Raw genomic sequence first — 25,456 nt, forward strand, 5'->3', positions numbered from 1 at the left:
CTAAATTGAACACTGAAGCTTTTGCTATCCAGAAAAGTTGACCTATAGCCTCTGTCAAAGCAGCATCACTTTTTGCATGCATGCTTGCTGAACCATTATGCGCCTTTGCTCTGTTGTTTTCAGAATTAGCCCAAATAATTGACAGACAAACAAACAAACATGTAAATAAATGAATCAAATCACATTATCTTGCACAAATGATTTGAGTTATGAGTGTCATGCCATCTGGAAGACACTTATGAAGACAAAACAAACATTCACACAGCCATGTCTGACATAAAGTTGAGATAGCAAGACGTTTTTTTAGGAATTAAAATTAAAAAGTAGTGTTGTAATGAAATATCCAATAAAGTAAATAGCAAAAAGCTTTCTTGGGGGTCAATTAGAGGCCAAAGCTAAAGCAGAAAGATGCATTAAGGTGAAATAGATAAAAATTTACCTCTTTTCTCTCCTCCCATTGCCTGTGTCTCGGAATCCCTTAGCAAAGGGATTGTTGTCTATTTTCAGCTGTGTGATCTGAAAATAATAATAAAAAAAAAAACAAGAATATAATGCAACCCAAAAAGCTGCTCGGAAGTGTAGACTTCCCCTTCAACGTTGATAGAAAAACTGTAACTACTTTTATATAGCCCAATTAAAACCAAAGAAATCACTGTGCCATCTTCTCTGGCCTTTGTAAAGTTATAGGTCAACAATAAACCATAATGCATGTGCGTATGTGAAGTCTTTTGGGGTGTATGGTGTAATGATTGTAAGTAAAAGTAGTTTGTAGTAAAGCTCCTATACCTTATCATTCTGGTAAGCTGTTACCGCAATGAATTCTGTCTCAGAGAACACATAGGTCCTGAAGGTGCTGTAAGGCAGTTTCAGGATGTCATTTGCCTTTACGACATGAAACCTCGGTTGGTATTTGTGCATCGAGTTGAGAATTGTCTGCAAATAAGAACATTATAAATGGCATTAAAATTAATACGGCAGTAGGCTACTAGAGGTTTGGGAAAATACAGTGTGGAGAAAGTCATTTAAAGAGATACTCAGAATAGCCAAATAGCATTAAGACCCAATATGTGAGGTTTAGGTGGTTATATCCTAAAATGCATGTTAGATGTGCAAACTTAAACATTAATGAATCCATAACTACAATACATACATACATACATACATACATGCATACATACATACATACATACATAGCCTACATACATACATACATGCATACATACATCATAATATCACTATTATAAAGTATGTAAGCTATAACATTGTATACGAATATTATAGCAATATAGGCCTACCATAGGTCATAGGAGATAAACGAAAAATGAAAATACCAAAAAGTGTGGTTAAATCAATATAGGCTACAATAGACAGGCATACAGGACTATAAGGCACAGGAACACTAGAAACCGTTATAGGGGATATTCTAGTGAATTTTCGTTCCAGATAGTGAGAATGTATAGCTTACAAATCCGTGCTTGTCAGATATGTTGTTGGTCAGTTTGAGTTTGTGGAAGTTGACCACTTTGGACATCCACTGCTCGCCGGTGGCCGGGCTGTCCGGGTGGATGTACATGCGCTTGGGCATCTCGGGGTCCGCCTTCCCCGCCACCATCCAGTGGGAGTTATGAAACTTATATCTGCAGTCGTCCGCCGCCACAATGTCCATCAGCAGGATGTATTTGGCTTTGGGGTCCAGCGCGGTACACCTCGCTTTGAACGGCGGAAACATGCGCCTGCCAGGAGGAGAGAACACAGCCATGAGTGAAATGTACCCTACTCAGAGCTAGCTGCACAGAGATAACTTATCCCATGTTATGTTTTATAGGTAATTCTTTGCTGTCTCAAACTAAACTGTTATGCATGCAGTTAAAAAAAAAACTCTTTAAATTGAGCTATCTAGTCATTTTTTATGTATACTGTCTGTGTACTGCCATAATTTTATCTGTGCGGTGTTGTGTTTTTGAGCTCTTGTCCGCCAATTCCAATGTGGTTTCTACTGCAAACACTGACTTTGACGCATTAAAAACAGAGATTGCGCCACTTTTCCCATATTTACCTCCCGGATTTCGTAATGACCATCTCGGTGCTGCATGTGTGGAACTGTCTCCAAAGCCCCCTGGCTTCCAGATGAACTTTGGGGTCATCGTCTGCCATGTCCCCCCTCCCCAGCGCGCCCGGAGGCACGCGGAGGGGCGCGGACAGCTCCGACGGCGGTATATGGATCACGGGCTCGGAACCGGCGGGATCCAAACTGCAGAGATTTGATCCGCGGGACGTCAGCGCGACAGCGGGAAACAGCGGGGGTCCGGCCAGCATGGTGGTGCCGTGAAGGGCCACATCCCCGGGGACGCACGGCTCCGAGAAACTGCGCATGGTCTCCAAAATAATACAGAGGAACTTTTTCCTTTTACGCACGACTCTATTCGGGTTACAATCTTGTCGGCATGCCACTTTGAAACCTGCGAGGCAAATGTTTCTGCATCTTCATTTTAAGAGGCAATAAACTGCTTTGAAGGGCGCAGCATCACTTCAAAGTCCAACATTATCCTCTTTTGTGGATGTTAGAAAAACGAGTCCACGCAGTGCGTCCATGCAGCTGCTTCCCAGCCTGTGTCCGAGGTGATTTGCTCCTTGACACGTTTGGACTCAGTATATGACACCCAGCAGTGGGTGGGGTTTCCCTGGTATGCAGTTTGCGAAGGGGAGGCTGCAGGACTATCCTGCTTCAAGGTGCTCCGGTTGCTGATGGAGCTCTCCTTGACAATTTGGGGTTGAAATCCTACATTTTTATGAATGAAAACAACCAAATAGGCCATAATGTAAATGCACCAACCTGCAGAACATAGCTTTTATCACTATTTGGGATTATAGTGGACTCACTGGTGCTTGTTCCTCCTCAGTGTATTTCAGGATCACGCTGTTATGTGTCTTACCCCATCTGAGATGTTCATCAGCCCCTATAAACACTGTAATGAACACCATAACTGCGCCATCCATGAAATATGAGTGACAAACCCTAAATTCTGGCACGCACATTCCCTCTGTGTGTTTCAGCCTTCCCACACCATTCCAGCGTCCTGCGGTTTTGACGAGGCTCCGGGGCCCGACGCGGCCCTCCCGCTGCACGGGGACAGGGTCTGCGGGGGTTTGGGCTCCGTGGAGACGAGAGCTCTGCCAGCGATTGTCCAGGCTGGATTAGGCCCTGGGTTCGGTTACAGGCATTTTATTGCTCAATGGCCCATGACAGCCCAGGAACGTCCCAGCGAACACTCTCAGTGAGTGAGGGCGGCAGGTTCAGCATACATGGCTGCCACCACCACCACCATTGATGTCCAGTGTTGTGTCCGCATGGGGAGCTGGAAGCATACACATTCCTGTGAGTAAAAGGCCCCCCGTCATGCTGCTCTCTATCACCAGTTGATACTTGTTGACAGTGATTGCACCTGTACATATCCTTACACTTGCTGTTCTAAACATCTGGTGTCTGCTAAGTCTTTGCTGTGAAAAATCCTCTGCTGCACAGGAAGTGATGCGCTTCACATTTCTGGGTTGTTTGGAATGAACAGAAGAAGAACCAGGCCGTCCTCACAAGGACAACGACCACATTAGTCGATTCTCAAGGTACAGGACACATCCCCGTCTTTATTTCGCACAATGCACCATACACACATACACACATGCTTAGAGACGCCGTGACATTTGTCCTCCACATTTTCCCCATCCTGGCTCGTCCTCCTCCATGGTTCTGGCCAGGACTGATGGGCAGCTGCAGTGAAGCGCCCGTGGACCAACTTCTTCCAACCGCCGCTAGTCAGACGATGATCTTCTCACATGTTTTAGTGGTGGTCCATATTGAGTGGTCCATATTGATGTTGTATGGAGGAAACTCCAGGGGAGCGCGGGGGTTAAAACGACCAATGACTGCGTTTACATGGACTTGAGTATCCCGTTACAAGGCTTATCCTGGTTTTGATCATATTCGGGACATGGCGTTTACATGGAACACAGAGAAAGCAGCTTATTCATATTCCTGTACACATGATACATACCAGTATCTCGGTTACTGATTACTACAGACTATCTGCGCAGGCGCTTGTAGTGTTTACAACACCGGCGTGCGCTCGTGAGTGAGGGCGTGGCCATGACGTCTTTCATTCACCTATTTTGGACCAAGAGACTGCGCATGCTTTACTCACAACTTCTTTGTGTTAAAAGTTGACTGTGGCTATTGAAAATGAGGCTACTTTGGGTAATAGCGGGCTTAGCACTATACCTGAATGCCTGAATCGCCTTGCAGCTTTGGCTTATCCATCTTAATATTGCTAGCAATGGGAGAAGAAGGCGACAGGAAATATTAAACATGTCCGCCACGTTGACAGGTGTTGGGCTCTCTCTACCACCACGTAGAACAAGGAGGCAGTGGATGAAGATACGCAGCCGTGACTGTCACGTCACGTCACGTCACGTCACGTCACATCACGTCACGTCACGTCACATCACGTCACGTCACGTCACGCCACGCCACGCCACGCCACGCCACGCCACGCCACGCCACGTCACGTCACGCCACGTCACGCCAAGTCACGCCACGTCACCCCACGCCACGTCACGCCACGTCACGTCACGTCACGTCACGTCACGTCACGTCACGCCACGCCACGCCACGCCACGTCACGTCACGCCACGCCACGCCACGTCACGTCACGTCACTTGGCTGAAGCCGCGCCTGCGCAGGTAGTCACCCCCCGGTCAGAAACCAGGATATAAGATGCATACATGCAGCAGTATCCCGGTTTCTTTCGCAGTACTCCAGCCAGCAATAACCGGGTTTCTCAGGCTTATCCAGGTTTCTGAAATCAGGATATGATGTTGACATGCGCAAACACAAAAACGGGATACTCAACTCCATGTAAACGCAGTCAATGATAACTAATGCGTGCATGCGTGCAGTTACGTATATTGAAATAGGTTTGCTGACAAGTAATGCCTAGTTCAGACTAGGTGCTCCAAGCCCACGGCGAGCTGTTTTTGGAGCTCGGCGACAACCCAACCCCCCCCCCCCCCCCCCCCCCCCAAGGCAAACGCCGGTGTGAGACTGTGTTTGTGGACTCATCAGGGATTGTCCTGGTGAAATAGCTTGTAATGTGTGATCCCCTGTTGCAGCTCATTCATACAGTAACAGTATAGTGTGAAAACCACAACGACCCAAAGACTCCTAGACAGACAGTTGTGTAGTGTGAAAGGAACAGCGACTGACAGTCGGCTAATGTGTAGCCTACGAGCCATAAAGGCGCTGACAGGGTTCTGCGCAGCCTCGACTTGGAGCCTTGCCGCCAACAAGCGGCTACAGCGAGACTGTGCATACTCGAACGTAAGCTTGTAACTCGGCGCATTGGCTGCGGTACACCTCAAAAACACTAGGTGGCTGCTTGTGCTACACTCATGGCAATTGTCGATCATCAAACAACAATAATCAGGTAATCAGTTAAGAAACGATAATCGACAACAGTCAATCCGTTATAGGCTTTGTAGCACCATGTGTCAGTTTTACTGCATCTGGAATGAAGGCGTGTTCACTGTATTTGACTTGACCTTTGCGAGTCTGCGTCTGCTGCCAACGAGCGCAAACCTCACTGTCAGCGATCTGCACACATGAAACGAGTTTAGCTTCCCCAGAAGAAGAAAAATGTTGCCGTCCCTGTTTCACAAACTGCCTCTGTGCTCTGGTTCGAGGTGCCAGTTTGTCGTCAATAACCGCGTGCCGCCGCGCAGGTATTTATAGCTCGTCACAAACCCCTGCTACGTCATGGCCTTTGATGACACACATGGCGAGGGTTCACAGCCGTTCTAAAAGCAACACACTGCGGCTTGTGTTTCATCAAGGCCTTCGCTGTGAAATCAGGAAATGCCTCCCACAGTGGACACTTTTGTTACGGCGTCGCGATGTGTCTCTGATCAAATCCCTAAGTAAGCGCACTTCTCTTTTCGGGGGGGCCTCGTTCAAGATATGCGGCGGTGATGTGCGCGCGGAGCTGTTGCAGACCCAACCTTTTTCTGGCGCAGGAGCTGGGGGAAAAACCCTCTCTGCCTTGTCCGTCCGCCAGGCTTCAAAGAGCCAGTGAGTAATCTGAAACAGGCCGGAGAATGACGGCAAACAAAACGCCTGGCTGTTATTTGTGGCTTTGGCCCCACAAGCTGTGTGTGAAACCTGTCACTGAGGATAAAGCCGCAGATCTCCACTGGGTCACTGCCCAGTAACACGCTCTCCCCCAGTGAAAACCTCCACATAGCTGGTAAGGGTGGGGGGATCGATACAGCGTCACGATACTTTGTGTGGCAATAGCCTATATCGTATCGCACGAATGAGAAGTATCGTAATATTTCATTCAATTCTCAAGTGCATGCAACATTTACGACAGGGTTTTTATGACAGTGTTGGTCGGTCTGCCTGCTCGACAACCCCATTTTGCTGCAATAAAAAAACGATTGAAGTGAGACGAACAGACTGGAAACATCTCTCACACCGTTCACACCGTACGCCGAAGCAACGCTCAACCTACGCTGAACCCGCAAGTTTCATTTCGGCGTCCAGGCGAAGCTGTTCACGCCCGCCGCGCGCGTGCCTTGCTCAAGGCACGCTCAAGCGGTATCGTTCAGGATTCAGTCCTATTTTCCAAGCATGACGCGTGAAGCGTGAAGCCAGGCATGAAGTGAATGGGAGTTGTGGGCGGGTTCAAGGCTCGCCGAGCGAAGCGCTGAGGAAAAGAGAAGGCTTCTTGTGTGACGGGTTCAGCGTCAGCTCAGCTTGAGCGTGCCTCCTGCTTCAGTTCTGCTTATGTTAAGCGACAGGTGTGAACAAAGGCTTAGATAAAACAGATGTTGACAAAGTTTTTTAGGTAATAAATCGCATATCACAATATTTTTTGACTTAAGTATCGTGAATAATATCGTATCGTGGGGACTCTGATGATTCCCACCCCTAATAGCTGGATGTCCTACTTGGGTCATGAGGACACGTCTGTAAGGACTGAGCTGTACTCCAGAGAGGTACGCTTGATAAGAAGGGGACAAGATCTTCCACTTCCCACCATGCTTTTCTGCCATTTCATAGAAATTAATGTCAGTGCATTTGCTGTCCTAAACAGCCAGTGTCTGGTAGGTCTTTCCTGGGAAAAGTCCTCTGCTGCAGAGGAAGTGATGCGTTTTTAAGCCCCAGACACACCAAGCCAACCACGTCATCATAACACAACCAGCCCACATGCTTCACTGATGAGATTCAACAGATTAGGGTTTGCAACAAAAAAGAAAAAAAAAATGAAAAAGCCTGTAGAGATCAAATATCAACTTTTACCAGAATGATGGGAAGAGAAGAGTATGGAGAAGGGAACTGCTCATGATCCAAAGCACCACCTCATCAGTGAAGCATGGTGGTGGTGGTGGTGGTAGTGGTACGGCATGGGGCATGTATGGCTGCCAATGGAACTGGTTCCCTTGTATTTATTGATGATGTTGTGACTGCTGACAACAGCAGCAGGATGAATCCTGGCGCGTTTCGGGCCAATATTATCTGCTCCTATTCAGCCAAATGCTTCAGAACTCGGCACTTCACAGAACGGTGCTTCACAGTGCAGATGGCCCATAGTCTCGCTGGCCAGCCTCCTCTCCCTTCTGTCCGAGGAGTCTGGCGCCGCAGGTCTCCATAACTGGGATAAACCCTCCCCTGCTCTACTCTGCTCTCCCATTGGAGCGACTGTTTCGGTGTCAGCCGGATGTCCGCTCCCGGCTTATTACAAACTCTCTCATTGGCTCCGACCATGTCAATGAGAGCGGCTTCCGCTCCCTCCTCCCTGTGTGTGTCGCTGTAAATAGTGCCCTGCCGCCTCAGTGAAAACAACAACGCTAAACTAGCTAGCAAGCTAACGGCAGAAACCTACACGCTAGCTCGTTGCTACACGCTAAAAACGGCAAGTTGGATTGTTTGAAACTATTTTCCAAGGGCACTGCCGCTAAGCGCCGGCCATCGCAAATCCCACTATGGAGACCTGCGCCAGACTCCTCGGACGGAAGGGAGAGGAGGCTGGCCGGCGAGACTAGATGGACAATGCCGCGAAGCCTACCGCGAAAGCAACGGAAGAGTTTGACGTGGAAAGTTCTGCAATGGCCAAGTCAATCACCTGACCTGAATCCAATTGAGCAATGCATTTCACTTGCTGAAGACAAAACTGAAGGGAAAAAGCCCCCAAGAATCAGTCTGATGGGGCTGCAGAGAGGCCAAGGCGAGGGCCGTGGAGCGTGGAGAGGCGGCACACAGCCAAAGAAGAATCAAACGTGTCGGGCAGTAACACAATCCACTGACACCACAGGAGGAGCGTAGCATGAAAACATCTGCCCAAACAACAATTAATCTCTGATCTTTGAAGATCATCTTCACCGCAGTGTGAGAAGCACCTGCTCTCGCAAAAGGATCGAGAGGCAAAAGGAAAACAGATTCTGTTGCTTTTGTAAAGGATAGGCGAGGATGTGGTGGAGGGTATCCCCAACAGTTTACCCGTTTTAATTGTTAGGCCGACACAAATCTTTATGATATAAATTCATACATCAGTTATTCTCAACCTTTTTGATATCAAGGAGGACCCTAATTTAGTCCACATTAGAGCCATAGACAGATTTTGATGAAATTTTGTCTCTCAGTCAGACCCAAATCAGAGATGTTTTTATTGTTAGATATGATTTGGTTGAGAATTCCATGACTATCTGTATTGTAGAGAGATGGCCGTGGAATGATCACAACAGTCATCCTTCTACCTTCTCTGAAATAATGGTGAAGTTTCATAATTCATATAATTTCCATGGGGGGGGGGGGGGGGGGGTGCTGTAACCCCCTCAAGGAGCCGTGGTGGTCCTGGGACCCCACGTTAAGAACCACTGGTATACCTCATAGGAAGTAGAATCACACAAATTATAGGAGAATCCATTGTCTTTGACAATAATTGAAAAACATTGAAGCATTAAGGCTTGAAAGGGGACAGTAACAAGCTGAGACAGTAAAAAAACAAGCGCTCAAAAAGTTCAAAAATAACGTTTCAGCCCCCTTTTCCTCTTTTGATGGTGTTTTACTGTTTTTGAACTATGCTTTTGTGCCAACTCACCCAAAAACACGTGACGTAGTCAACACAGGCACATAGTATCAAACATTCATATTCACAATGTCTTTGAGAAGAAAGGCAATTTGCAAATTCATAAACAGCTCCGATGGGAGTCTGTCCCGGCTCTTCTTTCCGGCAAATATCCTGGAATCCCTCCTCTCTGCACGGCCGCCGGGGTCACTGGAAAGCCTCCAAACCCACTGGCCGCGTCGTCTCCCTAACACCTCTGATGTTTGGACAGTCCAACGTTTGACGAATGGCCTAATAGGTAACGGGTTAGTGCGACAGAACATATTTGGGCCTCGGGAGGTGGGAGGAATGTAGTTTTAACAGGCAGCGGAGCGGAGGTGTTAAAAGAGACGGCGCTGGGGTTGATATCAAACACACACAGCAGCAGCCTGGCCGCATGTCTGGCTGGAGGCAGAGAACGAACGCCCGCCAGCCGGGGGGAGAGGAGCCATGAGAAAGTGGAGCACCGTGCGTTTCATCATCACCGCTTTCATGTCAGCCATGGGGGTTTTTCACGGAGCGCAAGCCTTCTGTTTGAGACCTGTTGAGGCAAACCTAATCGCTAGAATAACATGTACGTTTCTGCACTTCAGATTCAGATTCAGATTCACTTTTATTGACACATAGCAAATCAGATTACACACGAGACTTTAGTAGTTTAAGTATGCAGCGTAGCGCCTAACAATCACAACAAATTTAAGGTGCAGTCCAATATATCTTGAACGTGACATGATGGGGCTGGGTCATGTCAGTGGGGGGATTCTGGCCTGTTGTCAATCCACGGATACGTACAATCTCAACAAGACGTTCAAGACGTTGTCCAGCGTTAAACACAAATAAAATGACTTTAACAACTTATGTTTAGGCAAGTATAACAACTTTGGTCATGTTTAGGCAAGTAAACCAATTTGGTTATGTTTAGCAACTAAGGCAAGTAAAACAATTTGCTTATAGGCAAGTAAACCAATTTGGTTATGTTTAAGCAAGTAAAACAATTTGCTTATAGGCAAGTAAACCAATTTGGTTATGTTTAAGCAAGTAAAACAATTTGCTTATGTTTAGGCAAGTACAAAAATTGGTTATGTTTAGGCAAGTAAAACAATGTGCTTATGTTTGGCAAGTAAAAAAAATATGTTTAGGCAAGTAAAACTATTTGCTTATGTTTAGGCAAGTGACAATTTTTGATTATGTTTAGGCAAATAAAACAATTAGGTTATGTTTAGGATAGTAAAAAAATATATATGTTTAGGCAAATAAAACAAATTGGTTATTAACACCCAAAAAAAGCAGGCAACTCACCGCACAACAACAATGTTGGAGGCAGTGTGGGAATATGGAGGCTGACCACTTGCATATTTTCTGGAACTGTACAAAGATAAGGCTGTATTGGGAAAGCGTCAATGTGGAGGTTCATCATATTTTGGGCTATGACATTCCAAATACATGAGTGTGATGTATCTTGGTAGCATTGAACATGTTGTGATGAGAGAGGTCGAGAGGATCTTTACTTGACCAAAGTCTTACTTGCAGCAAGTAAGAAAGCCATTACCAGAAACTGGCTCAATGCAAACACCCCACAGGAGCAGTGGTTGGAAATTGTTCAGGAGATCTTTGTTATGGAAAAACTGACATATCTTTTGAGAGTCAAAGAGGTTTTTTTCTTTTCTTTTTGGTTATCTGTTTGTGTATTTTGGTTTTGTTTTATTTTGTCTCGATGCCGATGTGCGGCTGATATATTGTTTTTTTATACCTGTGTGAAAATCTAATACAGAATTAGAGTAAAAAAATCAATTAGGTTAAGATTAAGGTTATGGTTATGGTTTGGGTTAGGCTTAAATAACAAAGACTCACGGTTGAAATGTAAACTTTGGAAAACCTGGGGATCGAACACGGCTCTGTGAAAAGCATCCACCACGACCACAACACCCTTACTGGCCACCACGCTATTTCAATAGCAGACTCTATGGCGTGTATAATGTTGATATATACACGTATAGAAACATGATATGCAAAGACTTTTTGGTTCAGAAACGTGATATTCATCTACATGGATTGCAGAAATGTACACAGACATTTAATTCTGGTGAGCAGGTTGGTTGCGGTACTGCAAAGGTTATATATATATATATATATATATATATATATATATATATATATATATATACAGTATATGAGCTGTTTGTTGTACCCATTTTAACTTTTTCACATCTCAAACTTCTGCCACGAGTAGAACGATATGAATAACTTGGGGAAGTTTAGCCTCACAAGATCACAAGAGGGGAACATGCAATGGTGACAGGAACACATGTATGTTAAAGCATTCAGGGTGAGGGGGGTTCTGAAGACTCACAAGGTGATGCGAAGCATTCCTCGCATTTCCCAGCTCCTCAGATCCTCTGGGAGGACTGTGGGGTCTGAACACCCAAAAACAATACCTATTGGTCTTATATTTGGTGTCATTTTTTGAGATAGTGGAAATGTACGAATAAAAGTAGCAAAAGGACGATGGATGTGATGCTTTTTGTATGACGTGAAATATACAAATGAGAAACAATATGGACATAGGAAGAAAAGCGATTATGTGAAACAAATTAGGAAAGGAAATAAAAGTGCTTTGATTTGTGAAAGTGATAGTGAAAATCCACAGATACCTACCCAGCACGAAAGTCCAGTTTCATATCTTAATAAATGTTAGCGATGCCCCATTGCACCCTGCTGAGGTTAAAGATTACCCCTCACAGGCCAATGTAAGAACCTAATCAGATATGTTCTCTATGTTTACAACCGAAGATTTGCAATGAGACAAAACCGTTGCAGGGAAAGTTACAGCGGTGTAAACTGGCTCGTCTCATCCCAGCCTGCTGATGGTGTCGCCAGGATTTCAGCTTGTCAAGTCGCAGGGCCTGGTTGCAAGTAGTTGCAAGTAGTTTGCAAGTTGCATCCAGTCTCATCATGAGTCTTTGATGTAATCTGGGCTTAAGTATGCAGACTTTTAATCAGGCCTAAATATTTTTCCATTATGCTATTATTTGTATTTAGAAAGCTATTCATTCAAGATTCAAGATTCAATCAATTTATTGCCATGTCAACAAAGTTGATAGGAATTTGTCTTGGTTCGCTCTCAGACAAAAAAGACAAGACAGTGCAGCAGCACACCATATACAAACAATAACGCAAGAATAAAATAACATTCAGGAACAGTATCCAGCAGCGTCGTATTTGGCAGTAGTGCATACAGTTTAAAGTGCAATAGACAGTTTAAAGTGCAATAGACATAATCAATGGATCAGCGCAAGTTCAGATGTCTAATGGCAAGGAGGTAGGTGCTATTCCTTCCATCCCATGACAGCAGCCGTCACACACTCCACTCCACTCATCACAAGTCTTAAACGTGCTGCTCTACCTACTGACCTCTAGCACTCCACTCTGGACTGCTGCACGGTCATCACAAGTCTTAAATGTGTTGCTCTACCTACTGACCTCTAGCACTCCACTCTGGACTGCTGCACGGTCATCACAAGTCTTAAACGTGCTGCTCTACCCACTGACCTCTAGCACTCCACTCTGGACTGCTGCACGGTCATCACAAGTCTTAAACGTGCTGCTCTACCCACTGACCTCTAGCACTCCACTCTGGACTGCTGCACGGTCATCACAAGTCTTAAACGTGCTGCTCTACCTACTGACCTCTAGCACTCCACTCTGGACTGCTGCATGCTCATCACAAGTCTTAAAGCTGCTGCTCTACCCACTGACCTCTAGCACTCCACTCTGGACTGCTGCATGGTCATCACAAGTCTTAAAGGTGCTGCTCTACCCACTGACCTCTAGCACTCCACTCTGGACTGCTGCATGGTCATCACAAGTCTTATACGTGCTGCTCTACCCACTGACCTCTAGCACTCCACTCTGGACTGCTGCACGGTCATCACAAGTCTTAAACGTGCTGCTCTACCCACTGACCTCTAGCACTCCACTCTGGACTGCTGCACGGCCATACAAGTCTTAAACGTGCTGCTCTACCCACTGACCTCTAGCACTCCACTCTGGACTGCTGTATGGTCATCACAAGTCTTATACGTGCTGCTCTACCCACTGACCTCTAGCACTCCAGTCTGGACTGCTGCACGGTCATCACAAGTCTTAAAGCTGCTGCTCTACCCACTGACCTCTAGCACTCCACTCTGGACTGCTGCACGGTCATCACAAGTCTTAAACGTGCTGCTCTACCCACTGACCTCTAGCACTCCACTCTGGACTGCTGTATGGTCATCACAAGTCTTATACGTGCTGCTCTACCCACTGACCTCTAGCACTCCAGTCTGGACTGCTGCACGGTCATCACAAGTCTTAAGGGTGCTGCTCTACCCACTGACCTCTAGCACTCCAGTCTGGACTGCTGCACGGTCATCACAAGTCTTAAACGTGCTGCTCTACCCACTGACCTCTAGCACTCCACTCTGGACTGCTGTACGGTCATCACAAGTCTTAAAGGTGCTGCTCTACCCACTGACCTCTAGCACTCCACTCTGGACTGCTGCACGGTCATCACAAGTCTTAAACGTGCTGCTCTACCTACTGACCTCTAGCACTCCACTCTGGACTGCTGCATGCTCATCACAAGTCTTAAACGTGCTGCTCTACCTACTGACCTCTAGCACTCCACTCTGGACTGCTGCATGCTCATCACAAGTCTTAAACGTGCTGCTCTACCCACTGACCTCTAGCACTCCACTCTGGACTGCTGCATGGTCATCACAAGTCTTAAACGTGCTGCTCTACCTACTGACCTCTAGCACTCCACTCTGGACTGCTGCACGGTCATCACAAGTCTTAAACGTGCTGCTCTACCCACTGACCTCTAGCACTCCACTCTGGACTGCTGTATGGTCATCACAAGTCTTATACGTGCTGCTCTACCCACTGACCTCTAGCACTCCAGTCTGGACTGCTGCACGGTCATCACAAGTCTTAAAGCTGCTGCTCTACCCACTGACCTCTAGCACTCCACTCTGGACTGCTGCACGGTCATCACAAGTCTTAAACGTGCTGCTCTACCCACTGACCTCTAGCACTCCACTCTGGACTGCTGTACGGTCATCACAAGTCTTAAACGTGCTGCTCTACCTACTGACCTCTAGCACTCCACTCTGGACTGCTGCACGGTCATCACAAGTCTTAAACGTGCTGCTCTACCCACTGACCTCTAGCACTCCACTCTGGACTGCTGTATGGTCATCACAAGTCTTATACGTGCTGCTCTACCCACTGACCTCTAGCACTCCACTCTGGACTGCTGCATGGTCATCACAAGTCTTAAACGTGCTGCTCTACCTACTGACCTCTAGCACTCCACACTGGACTGCTGTACGGTCATCACAAGTCTTAAAGGTGCTGCTCTACCTACTGACCTCTAGCACTCCACTCTAGACTGCTGTACGGTCATCACAAGTCTTAAACGTGCTGCTCTACCCACTGACCTCTAGCACTCCACTCTAGACTGCTGCACGGTCATCACAAGTCTTAAAGGTGTTGCTCTACCTACTGACCTCTAGCACTCCACTCTGGACTGCTGCACGGTCATCACAAGTCTTAAACGTGCTGCTCTACCCACTGACCTTTAGCAACAAATCTAGATGTTTGCTCTGTTGTTTGTCCAATCAACAAACGGGCCGGTGCTCATAGGAAAACAAGGGTCTGCAGGTGAAAGAGAGGATCTCACAGTATGAACATGATACAATGTGCAGAAGAAGAAGTCTCATTTATGTCCCTATATCTCTATTGTACTAGTATCTCCAGCATTGAGGAATTCCAGATAATATTTTGGTGAGAAGAAAATAAATTAAATTCCCCTATAAATGTTGGCATGGCGTTTAGCAACACCATGGCATTAAGCACTTGACATGTCATGTAACCCCCCCTCCCTTCAAAAATACAGCATAAGCTCTCCAACGGGGTTCTCTGAAGCTTTCAACAGATTTTAATATTCAGGGAAGTTCACTTTCCTCAGATTGCAAACTTTACACAAAACTAAGGTTTATAAAAATCGATCAATAATAGTTTTTTCAATAACAACAAAGCTATGAATCACTTGCATCTGGTGGCAGCTGGTGAGTGGAGACAGGGAATGAGAACGGGGAGGAGGCAGAAGAGCTGTGTGTCGAGGGAGGAGGCAGAAGGCTCCTAGAAATCAATGTTGACACATTAGAAGTATGAGCTTATTGAGAGGTGAAAGACAGATTGACGGCTCGCTCTTAAAGGAGCTGTAACTGTAAAAGAGCTTCTCCAGTGATGAGCTTTCTCTAAAGTGATGCTCCGTGTGAGTCACATCTCTCCCGCTCGTTATTTTCCTTCACCCCTGGCTTTATGTCCATTATGTAGTGAAGGAAAATATTTAAAATTGTGTTCGATCATTTGACCCAATAGAGTTTTGTTCCATAATGCAATATTAACCGGAATATATCCACTCAACATAATTTAGAACAAAATTCAAACAATTAGCCTACTTTTTTTTCTCCATTAATTATTCTGCTTTTTAAAGAACTAGGAATCTCGCACACTATGAGCTCGATTCCTAGGGTGGAGACTCTGGAGACTGACACCGCCACAGACAGACAGACAGACAGACTTCTTCTGTGGTGTTTTATGGCAGTTGGCATCCTTTATGTTGCATTACCACTACAGACACCACATGGCCCACGTAGCCAATTTGAACTAAGACACTGGTGACATCACAGTTGCTCAAGTGACTCACTGATGACATCATCACTGATGACATCACTGATGACATCATAATTGCTCAAGTGACATCACTGGTGATGACATCATCACTGATGACATCACAATCGTGAACCACACCGCCGCCAAACACAGACACACACCACCACCCACTAATTAGCCAATTTTAACTAAGAAAGTTAAGCTATAGGTGACTTATGTTGTTGGTTGGGGGGGAATAACACTTTAGGCACACTGGATCCATAATATTTTACAGATAGAGTGCTAAACTTCAGGCCACCAGGGGGCACTAGGGAGGCCTCAGCAAATGAATGGAAATGCTTAAAAAACATCTTTATGATTCAGTTATATTTGTTAATACTACAGTATAATAAATAAATAATATGTCTTTTTGATTATATTTTATACTTATATTTAGTCTAGTGTTAACAAATATAATTTAATCCTTTCTTTCCACATAAAAATCATATTTGCCATGCCCATCTGTCTAATTGCCTGTCAGTTAAAGCATCATCACATTCATTGGCATTACCCCCTGGTGTGGGTAATAGTGCAATTATTAGCTTATTCCATTAATAAAAGTAAGGAAATATGTTCTGAGGTTGTATGAATGTGATTTTTTACATTTTCAATAGTATTGTCAATGGGTTTCTTTCTTCTTGCAATAGGGGGCCACGGCCAAAGCCTAATGCTATTTGGGGGCCTTGGCATGGAAAAGTTTGGGAACCCCTGGCCTAATACACAGAGTTATTTATATCTCAACCGTGCTGTTTTTTCCCCCGGCCGATTCTTGAGCTCTCACTGTAAATGGTAAATGGCCGGCATTTATATAGCGCTTTTATCCAAAGCGCTTTACAATCAGTAGGTACATTCACCCATTCATACACCGATGGTGGCAGGCTACCACGCAGGGTGCTGGGCCTGCTGGCACACCACAGGAGCAATTCGGGGTTCAGTATCTTGCCCATGGACACTTCGACATGCGAGGAGAAGCCGGGAATCGAACCACCGACCTCTTTTATCCAAAGCGATTAGTGGACGACCCGCTCTACCTCCTGAGCTACAGCCGCCCCGTCACTGTCATCAATGTTTTTTATTTAATGTCTCATTCCATCAATAACCCATTCATCCTGAGAGGTGTGAATAGCTTGATTCACAACTCTATAGTTCAGAGGATTTATCAGTCTGGATCGATGAATGCCACGACACAACACTCAGTATTGACAGTTAACCAGTTAAATGATGAGAACATAGACTCCAAAAACACCCATGTGTCCCTGACTTTGGTGTTCCATGTGAATACTTTAGCGTACACTATATGTTGAGTGATGCCAAGTAATGCTAACAGAATACACAACGGATCATGCCTGACGACGGGGAGGCCGCAACCGCGGTTGCTTCCAGAGACGAGTCCATTCATTTCTGATTATGGACAGGAGCAGTTAGAGTTCAAAGAGGGCATGGTTTCACATTGAACTGCTGTTTAAAACCAACGGCAGTTGCCCCCAGAAGCTGTGGAAACCGTTTGTTTACAAACAACCTGATCCCTGTATTGAAATCAATTGCTCCGGTTTTACGTCCAGGAGCCTGTTCCATTTATCAGGAGCATAGGGGTCAGAGGGGTCGACTCGACTGCCTCTGACCCTGCCTCTGTAATACTCATTTCATAGGGGTCCAGGCCTACATATATATATATATATTTTTTTAATGGGGGGGCCAGTTTGGGGAATGGGGGGGCCCGGCCCGGTCAGGCCTCCCTCCAACGCTTTTTTTGGTTTTATTTATTTGCACCATATGATATCAGACAAAGTAGACAAGGTGCACAATGTGGCACAGCCAAATTGTATACACAATATATAATAATATGATATACTAATAATTCTGCTAGTAATCCCAATTTTTACTCAATGTAACTGTAATCTTGATTACATCTTTTTTCTGCAACTGTAAGGGATTACAGTTACCCTTTTTGTATCCTGATTAAAGTAACCGGATTACATGTAATCAGTTACTTCCAAAACCTGTTTAAAGGAAGAACCCACCGCTTTTTAACCAGCTTTGTATCATTACAATGTGGGTAGTCTATGCAGATGAACGGTTTCCCTTCCCTCCATGTTTCCTGCACCGAGACCTCCCCGCTCATCTGCTGGCAGAAACTCCACCCTGCCAGCTGTTATTGCTCGTTAAGGCTCGTTAAAGCTGTGAATCTGATTCACCATGGGGCATACAAAAATGAGTAAATACAATCTGCAGTTCGAATAACAGCCATGCGAGCCAGCGCTGTTTCAAGATCTGTTCTAAGCAGAGAGACGAGAGCATTGAAAACAACTACTGTTATGTTTCACACATTATGTTATGTGGCTATGCCGATTTTGGAGAGATGAGGTTGGTGGATCGGTGGATCGTTCCCTTAAAGATATACATTTTTGAAATGTACTGTAGGCTATTCATTATGGCCTGCATTTATAGCGCTTAAATGAGTAGGTACATTCATACACATTCATACACCAATGGCGGCAAGCTACCACGTGGTACAGTAGGATGTTGGCACAAGCATCGGGAGCAATTTGGGTTTCAGTATCTTGTCCAATGACACTTGGACGTGCAGACTGGAGGCCGCAGGGCTACGGCTACTTTTCTTGCTTTCGATAATGCTGGTGGCTTTCTATCAGCCAACATAGTGTAGGTTATGCTAAAGTGTTAGCATGAAACACAGCTAATACTGGCAACACTTGATTAATTTCTTTGTCTATGTTCTCATCACTTAATGGGTAAGTTGATCAATGGGCCAATCTCCCAAAAAAAACTTGGTGTATTCAGACTGAGGCTATTTGTTCTTAGAAACAGGATGTTTCTCCAATAATCAATGTTTACCAAAAAAAAAAAAATGCATCTCATAATGAACAACAATCTTGACAAATGATCGCATTTTTTTATTTCTTGCCATTTTCTAATTTCCTATGACTGAGATAATAACACATAAAGAAGCGCTGATGTAAATTAGCAACTCATCTCTCATGCCTATTCATTTCCCTGTCTTTCCTTCTACTGTGCATTCAGGTTTGATGCTCTGAACTGAATACCGCTGCACTTTTCAGCACAATTTACCGACGCTGGCTGGCAGACGTTGTCTAATTTTCTGGAGTAGCTTTTGACTGCGTGAGGAAGTCAATATTTTTAAAACAGTGTACGACAACTTCCTGCACTCCATCTTAGCTGGCCAGCAGTGGGGTCCAAAGTTGGATAACTCACGAAAAATAAATTCTCAATTTGGTCTTGGCATTATATTTTCTGAACAGAGAAATACTAAACAGAGCTTGTCAAGTAAGCCTCATGGCACCATGACGATATAATAGCCTATGTTAATTTTGATTAAACAGAAGATCTAATCTACTCCATTTAGGGCATGTTGGTAATATCAGAGCGCCACAATTTCCCCCTTTAATAAATAACCTCAGACAAATTATGACGTGATAATCAATTTGGTGTTTATGAGATCACCGCGGCTGTGAGATATCGACAGTGAAAGTGGCTGGATAACACCCTGGATAACACGCCTCGAAGAGAGAATAGAATGAGGCGATGAGCGCTCCAATTAAGAAGATGTGTTTTCCTTTTTGTCAGCACAAAGAGCGCTGGGGGAGGGAAGGCCCATTAACGCCCATCTGACATGAGGGAGCGGCCATATTTTACCCCCCCGATGACACGGCCTGACGATATTCTCTCAGGCCCGTTGATTTGAATAGTGTGAATATTTATGTCCATAGGTGTTTTGCCTGTTGTTAATGTCTGCCGTCTTTAAGTAGATAAAGAGGATAGATATAGTCTCCCATAAGTGGCCATATATTAGAGGAGGCTCCTCCTGCCAGAGGAAGCATTAAGGCCTCTTCATTATTGAATCTTTCCCTGCTGCTGCACACTGTGGGCTTGTGTTCACTTCGCATATTATGTGCAACGTCAATTCACACCGCTTCTGATTAGCAAAGATCATCTATCATAATAATGTTGATTCTTCCAAATAGGTCCTATAGAGACACTGCGGAGCGCGTCATCATTCAGAAACCACACCCAAAACGGGGGAAAACACAAACTCCCGTCCAATCCTGGCGTTCTCCTATGTCACGTGCATGGTCGGGTCTTGCACAAAAAGATTGTATATACAGAAGATGAACACTCCAACTTACTTCATTGACAGCAACATCCACATTTTTCTTCTCGCCAATTCTCAGTGGCTTCCTTGTTTTCCTCGGGAGTACAAAAAAACTTTAACTGGCAATTTTTTACATTTGTTGTCTGCGCAGCCCACCACACAACAGCTTTTAGCTATGTTTAATTCAAGGAAAATGAGGCTGGTGTGTGGAAATGAACGGAGCTTTTCCCCCGTGATGGGTGTGGCCTATTTCATGCAGTGTCTCTATGCAGGAGATTATGGTCGGTGGTGAATCTAAAGAAATGGAAATGATCTTCTCTAAAGTTGGTGATCTTTTCACAGAGCAAACATCATCATACTATTCACCTTATGTTCCAACGCAGGGGTCAGCCAATTACTTCCTGTTGTGTTGACACTTCCTGTGACAGTACAGCACTTAGTGTTCATTGCACTGCTGGGGGGCGTTAAGGTGTGTGCAGAGTGCAGACCCCTAAGAGCCACCAGTGAGTCAGACTAGGTTTGAGCAGGTAAAACAGACGGCGTTGCCGTTTTGAACAGGAAGTCGTAATGCAACTGGGTCAAGTGGGCGGGGCTACATAAGGTGATATATAAAGCAAGGAATCTCTGTCTGTGTGTCTGTCCTTTGCATATCTGGAGAACCGTTTGTCCGATCGACTTCACACTTGGTGTTCACTCAAGGAAGTGCAGTGTCAGATGCTGCAATTTGGACAATATTAATAAACTTAATAATAAACTTTGGGGGTATGTTTGTTTGTGTGTGTGTGTGTGGGGGGGGGGGGCTAGGCACGGTAAGGGTTGGATGCAATTTTGCAAATTTGCGCGGCGAGATTATATACTAAATCAATGCAAACACGTGAGCAGATGCTGTTTCGCTGAAGTGAAACTGTGAGAAATGTGAGATTTGCAAAATGAATACCTGGGATCGAAGGAATCAGTTGATGTGGTTTGTGAGCTGAGCTTGACTATAGACCAAGAAGATTGTCTTACCTTCAATACATTTCAGGCATTTCGTCTGTGGAATATAAGAGAAAGTGTGAAAAATGCACAAGATATCAGAGCATGAGGCACAGATGGTGGGCCTTGGTCTTCCACTGTCACTAGTGAAATTTGAGTATGGAGCTGATATCTCTGCAGATGGAAAAACAAATGAGCAAATGGCGTCTATAGTTGTCAAAGCTCAAACAGGAAGCTCATGTTGTATCGTATGTTATATAATATGCAGCGATATTATTTCTTCATTTCGAAACATGTAGGTAGGATACGAGGGATCAGTGTTGGTAAACAAATGGCTTACTGGGGGCAACTGCCATTGGTTATGGAGCCAGCCTTGAGTGTCTCACTCTAGCAGGCTGTACTTTTTACTGAAATTCACTTAATTTAAAAAACTGAAAGTTCACACAACTTTAACACTACAAAGATATATTATCAGACCCTTGAGCTACTTTTGCTCTCACTAATAAAGTCAAAATATAAGCTGTGTAGTTTTTATGCCTCTGCCGGCGATAGCCGGCATTATGGAGCCGGGTTGTCCGTCCGTACAACGCCTTGACGGAATTTAATGAAATTTGCCTCAAACATCGACTTGGAATCAAGGATGAACTGATTAGATTTTGATGGTTAAAGGTCAAAGTTCAAGGTCACTGTGACCTCGCACACCCAATTTCCAAGCTCTGTAACGCAACATCTCAGGAGTGCCTTGACGGAATTTCTTCCAATTTGCCTAAAATGGCGATTTGGATTGGACTCAAGATTGAACTAATGGTGGAGGCATAAATCCACGGTGCGGTCGTTCTAGTTCTGATATTAATGTTTGCTGATTCGTCCTATAGCATGTAAAACATGCTATATATAGCATGTAAAACATGCTATATATTACACTTTTATATTATAAAAGTGATACCTTCATCTCACGGGCAGTGGTGTAATGTAACAATGTTTTTTCTGAGTATCGGTACTTTACTTGAGTATTTATATTTGTGTCAACTTTCACTTTTAGGCCTACTCCACTACATTTCTGAAATAAAATGTATACTTTTACTCCATTACATTTCCCCTAAGCATCTTATAGGGATGCACCGATATGAACATTTTGGCCGATACCGATAACCGATAACTGTTATGATCTGACACATTTCTATGATAATCAAATGTTGTACATACTGAAAAACGCATGTAAATGCTGTGAATTTGAAAAAGTAATGCATTTCTCTATTTCCAAAGCATTTGGAAAAGCCCATAAATCATATAGATTTACCGCATTGTTTCCTCTCAATGTGAAGATTTTGGCTGATACGATAACCGATATTAACATTGCAACATCGGACCGATGCCGATACGTAAAAAAATGACATGCCGATACCGATAAGATTGCAAATATATCATGCATCCCTAGCATCTTAGTTACGATTAAAGTAAAATTTGAAGAAATTTGATACCTGGCAAGATTTCCACTCAAGCCCAGGCATGTTTTTTGTGCCTGTTTATATAGGAAATTTACTTTTGATACTTAAGTACAGAAAATATCAACTACTTTTAAGACTTTTACTCAAGTAATATTCCAATAGGTGACTTTAGGCCCTATCGTCGCTAAAGCGGTAATTTAGCGTTTGAGCTTCAACGCCATGCGCAATGCAATATAATTGTATAATTGTAATATAATTGTACTGGACATGCCAGGCGTTTTGGTGCAAAAACGTGGGGACAGATGCATTCTGCTATCGTCAGCAGCGCACAATTACTTTGCGCTATGAGCTTTTAAAAGCACCTCTTACGTGCTAAATACCCCGCTGCGCTTGAGCGCACCATAATCTCCGTGCTGCGCAGTGTATAGTAAAATTCCTTTTGTTATTACGCACGGACGTGCCACGCCAGGGCATCAAATTCTGCTGCTAAAATTGGGTATTAGCAGATAATTCAGTGAGGCAATCAACTATAACTCACTGAGAAACTTTTATCACATCGCAGAGGGAAATGAATTGAGAAAACTTGTTGGACAATGGACATTAGCCTACTTGCAATAGGCTATTCACCTTCACCTATCCGATAACCCGGAGGGTCGTTGGCACCACAGACGATCTGTCAACAAGCTCTCTCCATCTCTCTCTGTCCTCGGCACGAGTGAGTCCACTCTATCACGCATGGAGAGAATTACAGCATATTGCATGCCTCGTGCAAACACAGCGATTGCGAGACGGGAATCTGATTGGTTTGATTGATGTAACGCCCAGGCATTGCCTGGCCACACCTGTGAATAATTCTGGTTCTTAAAACCGCCCAAATCCCGTTTGGGCTGGCATTTTGGGGGCACAGATGATTTGGCACGGCTCTAATTTTGCGCCTGCCGCAGCTGCCATTTTCATTTCCGCATCCCCGCTGAGAATTGCATCGCCACCATATTTCGGGGCTGTTTTAACTTAGAAAACAGGGTCACGTCTACCCAGACAATTGTATCACTTTTAAACAGTTACATTTCTGTATAATGCATTACAATATGCTCCCGTGAGGTGGGGATGCGTTTAGCTGCTGCCGGGCGGGGGTGCAAAACTCGCCATAACACCTGGACACTTGCGCAAGGCAGACTGCTATGGTTAAGGCACGCAAACAGGTGCACAAGCGCAAATAGGGGATATCGCCTGTACCAAGATAGGGCCCTTTGACTTTTACCAAAGTCTTTTTCTGGTAAGATATCTGTACTTTTACTCAAGTATGGTTTTCGACTACTTTATACACCGAGTACATTCAACCCCAATTGTTTAGATGCCAACAGGTGAGGCACTTTCATAAGGATGTGCGTTGAGTGAGAGGATATTAGAATATCTCTTGACCTCGCAAACACGGATTACGCTGCGAGTCTGGCACAGCAGGGCCCCCGAAGGCCCAGACACGCCCTCTACCCTCAATAAGACAAGGCAGGATTTACGACCCCTGTGTTTGTGTGTGTGTGTGTGTGTGTGTGTGTGTGCTGTGTGTGTGTGCATGCATGCGCATGTGTGTGCGTGTGTGTGTTTGTGTGCATGCATGTGTGTGCCCGTGGTGTGTTTGTATGCGTGTGTGTGTGTGTGTGTGTGTGTGTGTGTGTGTGTTTGTGCGTGCGTGCGTGTGTGTGTGTGTGTGTGTCAGAGGTGGATTATGGTTTAGGTCGATGGTGATGTGTAGGTGTCGGGAGAGGTGGCAGACGCCGGGCGATGTTTCGAGTTTCAAGCCTCAGCTGGAACTCTGCGGGGCCGCTCCGATGGAAGTGAACAGTATCTTCCCCCCAGGGGCCGTTTGGGAGGAAATACTGCAGGTCCCCGAGCCACTGCAGGGCCATAAACATATGATCTACGGCGGTCTTAACACCTTCCTGTTTGCGCTCTTGTTTCCGCTCGATGTCTTTGTCCGTCTGTGTTGCTGAGAGAGGCCGTTGTCTCTGCGACGCCACTGCATTAGTGTCATTCCCCACAGGATGTTGACACAAGCCCCGGCGCCGCGGCAATTCGATGTCAATACTTGGCCGTGTCTGTCGATCGAAACCCTGGCCGCCATTCTTTTATGAGGACGGGTGAGCAAGCACAAAGCGCGAGCAAACAGCGGAGTCAGATGCATTTCACTGTTGTTGTGCCAGGCCAGTTTCAGGCTGCCAGATAGGCCTTCATTCACTCTGCCTTGTGAAGAGGCAATAAATAAGTCATGGGGGAAATGCAGGGTTTCAAAGTGTCATTCATCACAGCGGCTTGAAATCAGTGCCATAATAACCCACTGGAATATTCATCATCAGTAACACAGTCTGATTACTTGCAGTTACATTTGGATCCCCCCCCCCCCCCCCCCCCCACCCAGAATGTCTTATTCCACTTTACAGACATAGTGATGTTACCGTTTACAAACAGTGTTACTGTGTTAGTAAGCTACATATAAAGGCTTTAAGTCAATATACCAATTAATTCAACAAATCCATTTATTCTATTTTCTTTTTAATCTGATTACTGTTTTTTTTTCTTCAATAGAGGTAATGGGGCCATGAGTTTTAGTCATTTGAACTATGTATCCCCGGGTTGATTATTCTCCAACTCTACAAATAGTGGCAAACTATGCAGCTTAACAAATACGAAGGCCAATGTGAAAGCAAAGTCATCCATCCATTTTGGTGACTCTCCCTGACATAATACAATTTGACCAAAATAATGCCATGCCACCCCCCCCCCCCCCCCCCCCCCCCCCCAATCAATACTAAAAAGAAATCAACAAGAATTGTATTGAAAATATCAAAAATGTGGCAATCTCCTCCTGGAAGTGTACTATTAGTCAATTTGCTCATTACTTCAGGTTGTGTTTGCATATCAGTTAGATTTATTTGAATAGTCAGACAGCCTTGAAGGCTACATTTCCATTTCCTTTTTTTCTTTTTCTTGTT

General features: G+C 44.9%; 1 protein-coding gene across 1 annotated transcript; it reads right to left on the minus strand.

Annotated features, from left to right (window-relative positions):
• Window positions 1-435: 435 nt before the first annotated feature.
• Window positions 436-2,373, minus strand: tbx3b (T-box transcription factor 3b; the record flags this gene model as incomplete). Its single annotated transcript, XM_083645419.1, has 4 exons — window positions 436-516; window positions 787-933; window positions 1,466-1,733; window positions 2,057-2,373. The coding sequence occupies 4 exons, from the start codon at window positions 2,371-2,373 to the stop codon at window positions 436-438; spliced, it is 813 nt and encodes a 270-aa protein (XP_083501545.1).
• Between the last annotated feature and the right edge of the window lie 23,083 nt (window positions 2,374-25,456).

This window comes from Poromitra crassiceps, assembly GCF_964638095.1.
Source record: "Poromitra crassiceps genome assembly, chromosome: 10".
In the NCBI taxonomy this organism is placed as follows: domain Eukaryota; kingdom Metazoa; phylum Chordata; class Actinopteri; order Beryciformes; family Melamphaidae; genus Poromitra; species Poromitra crassiceps.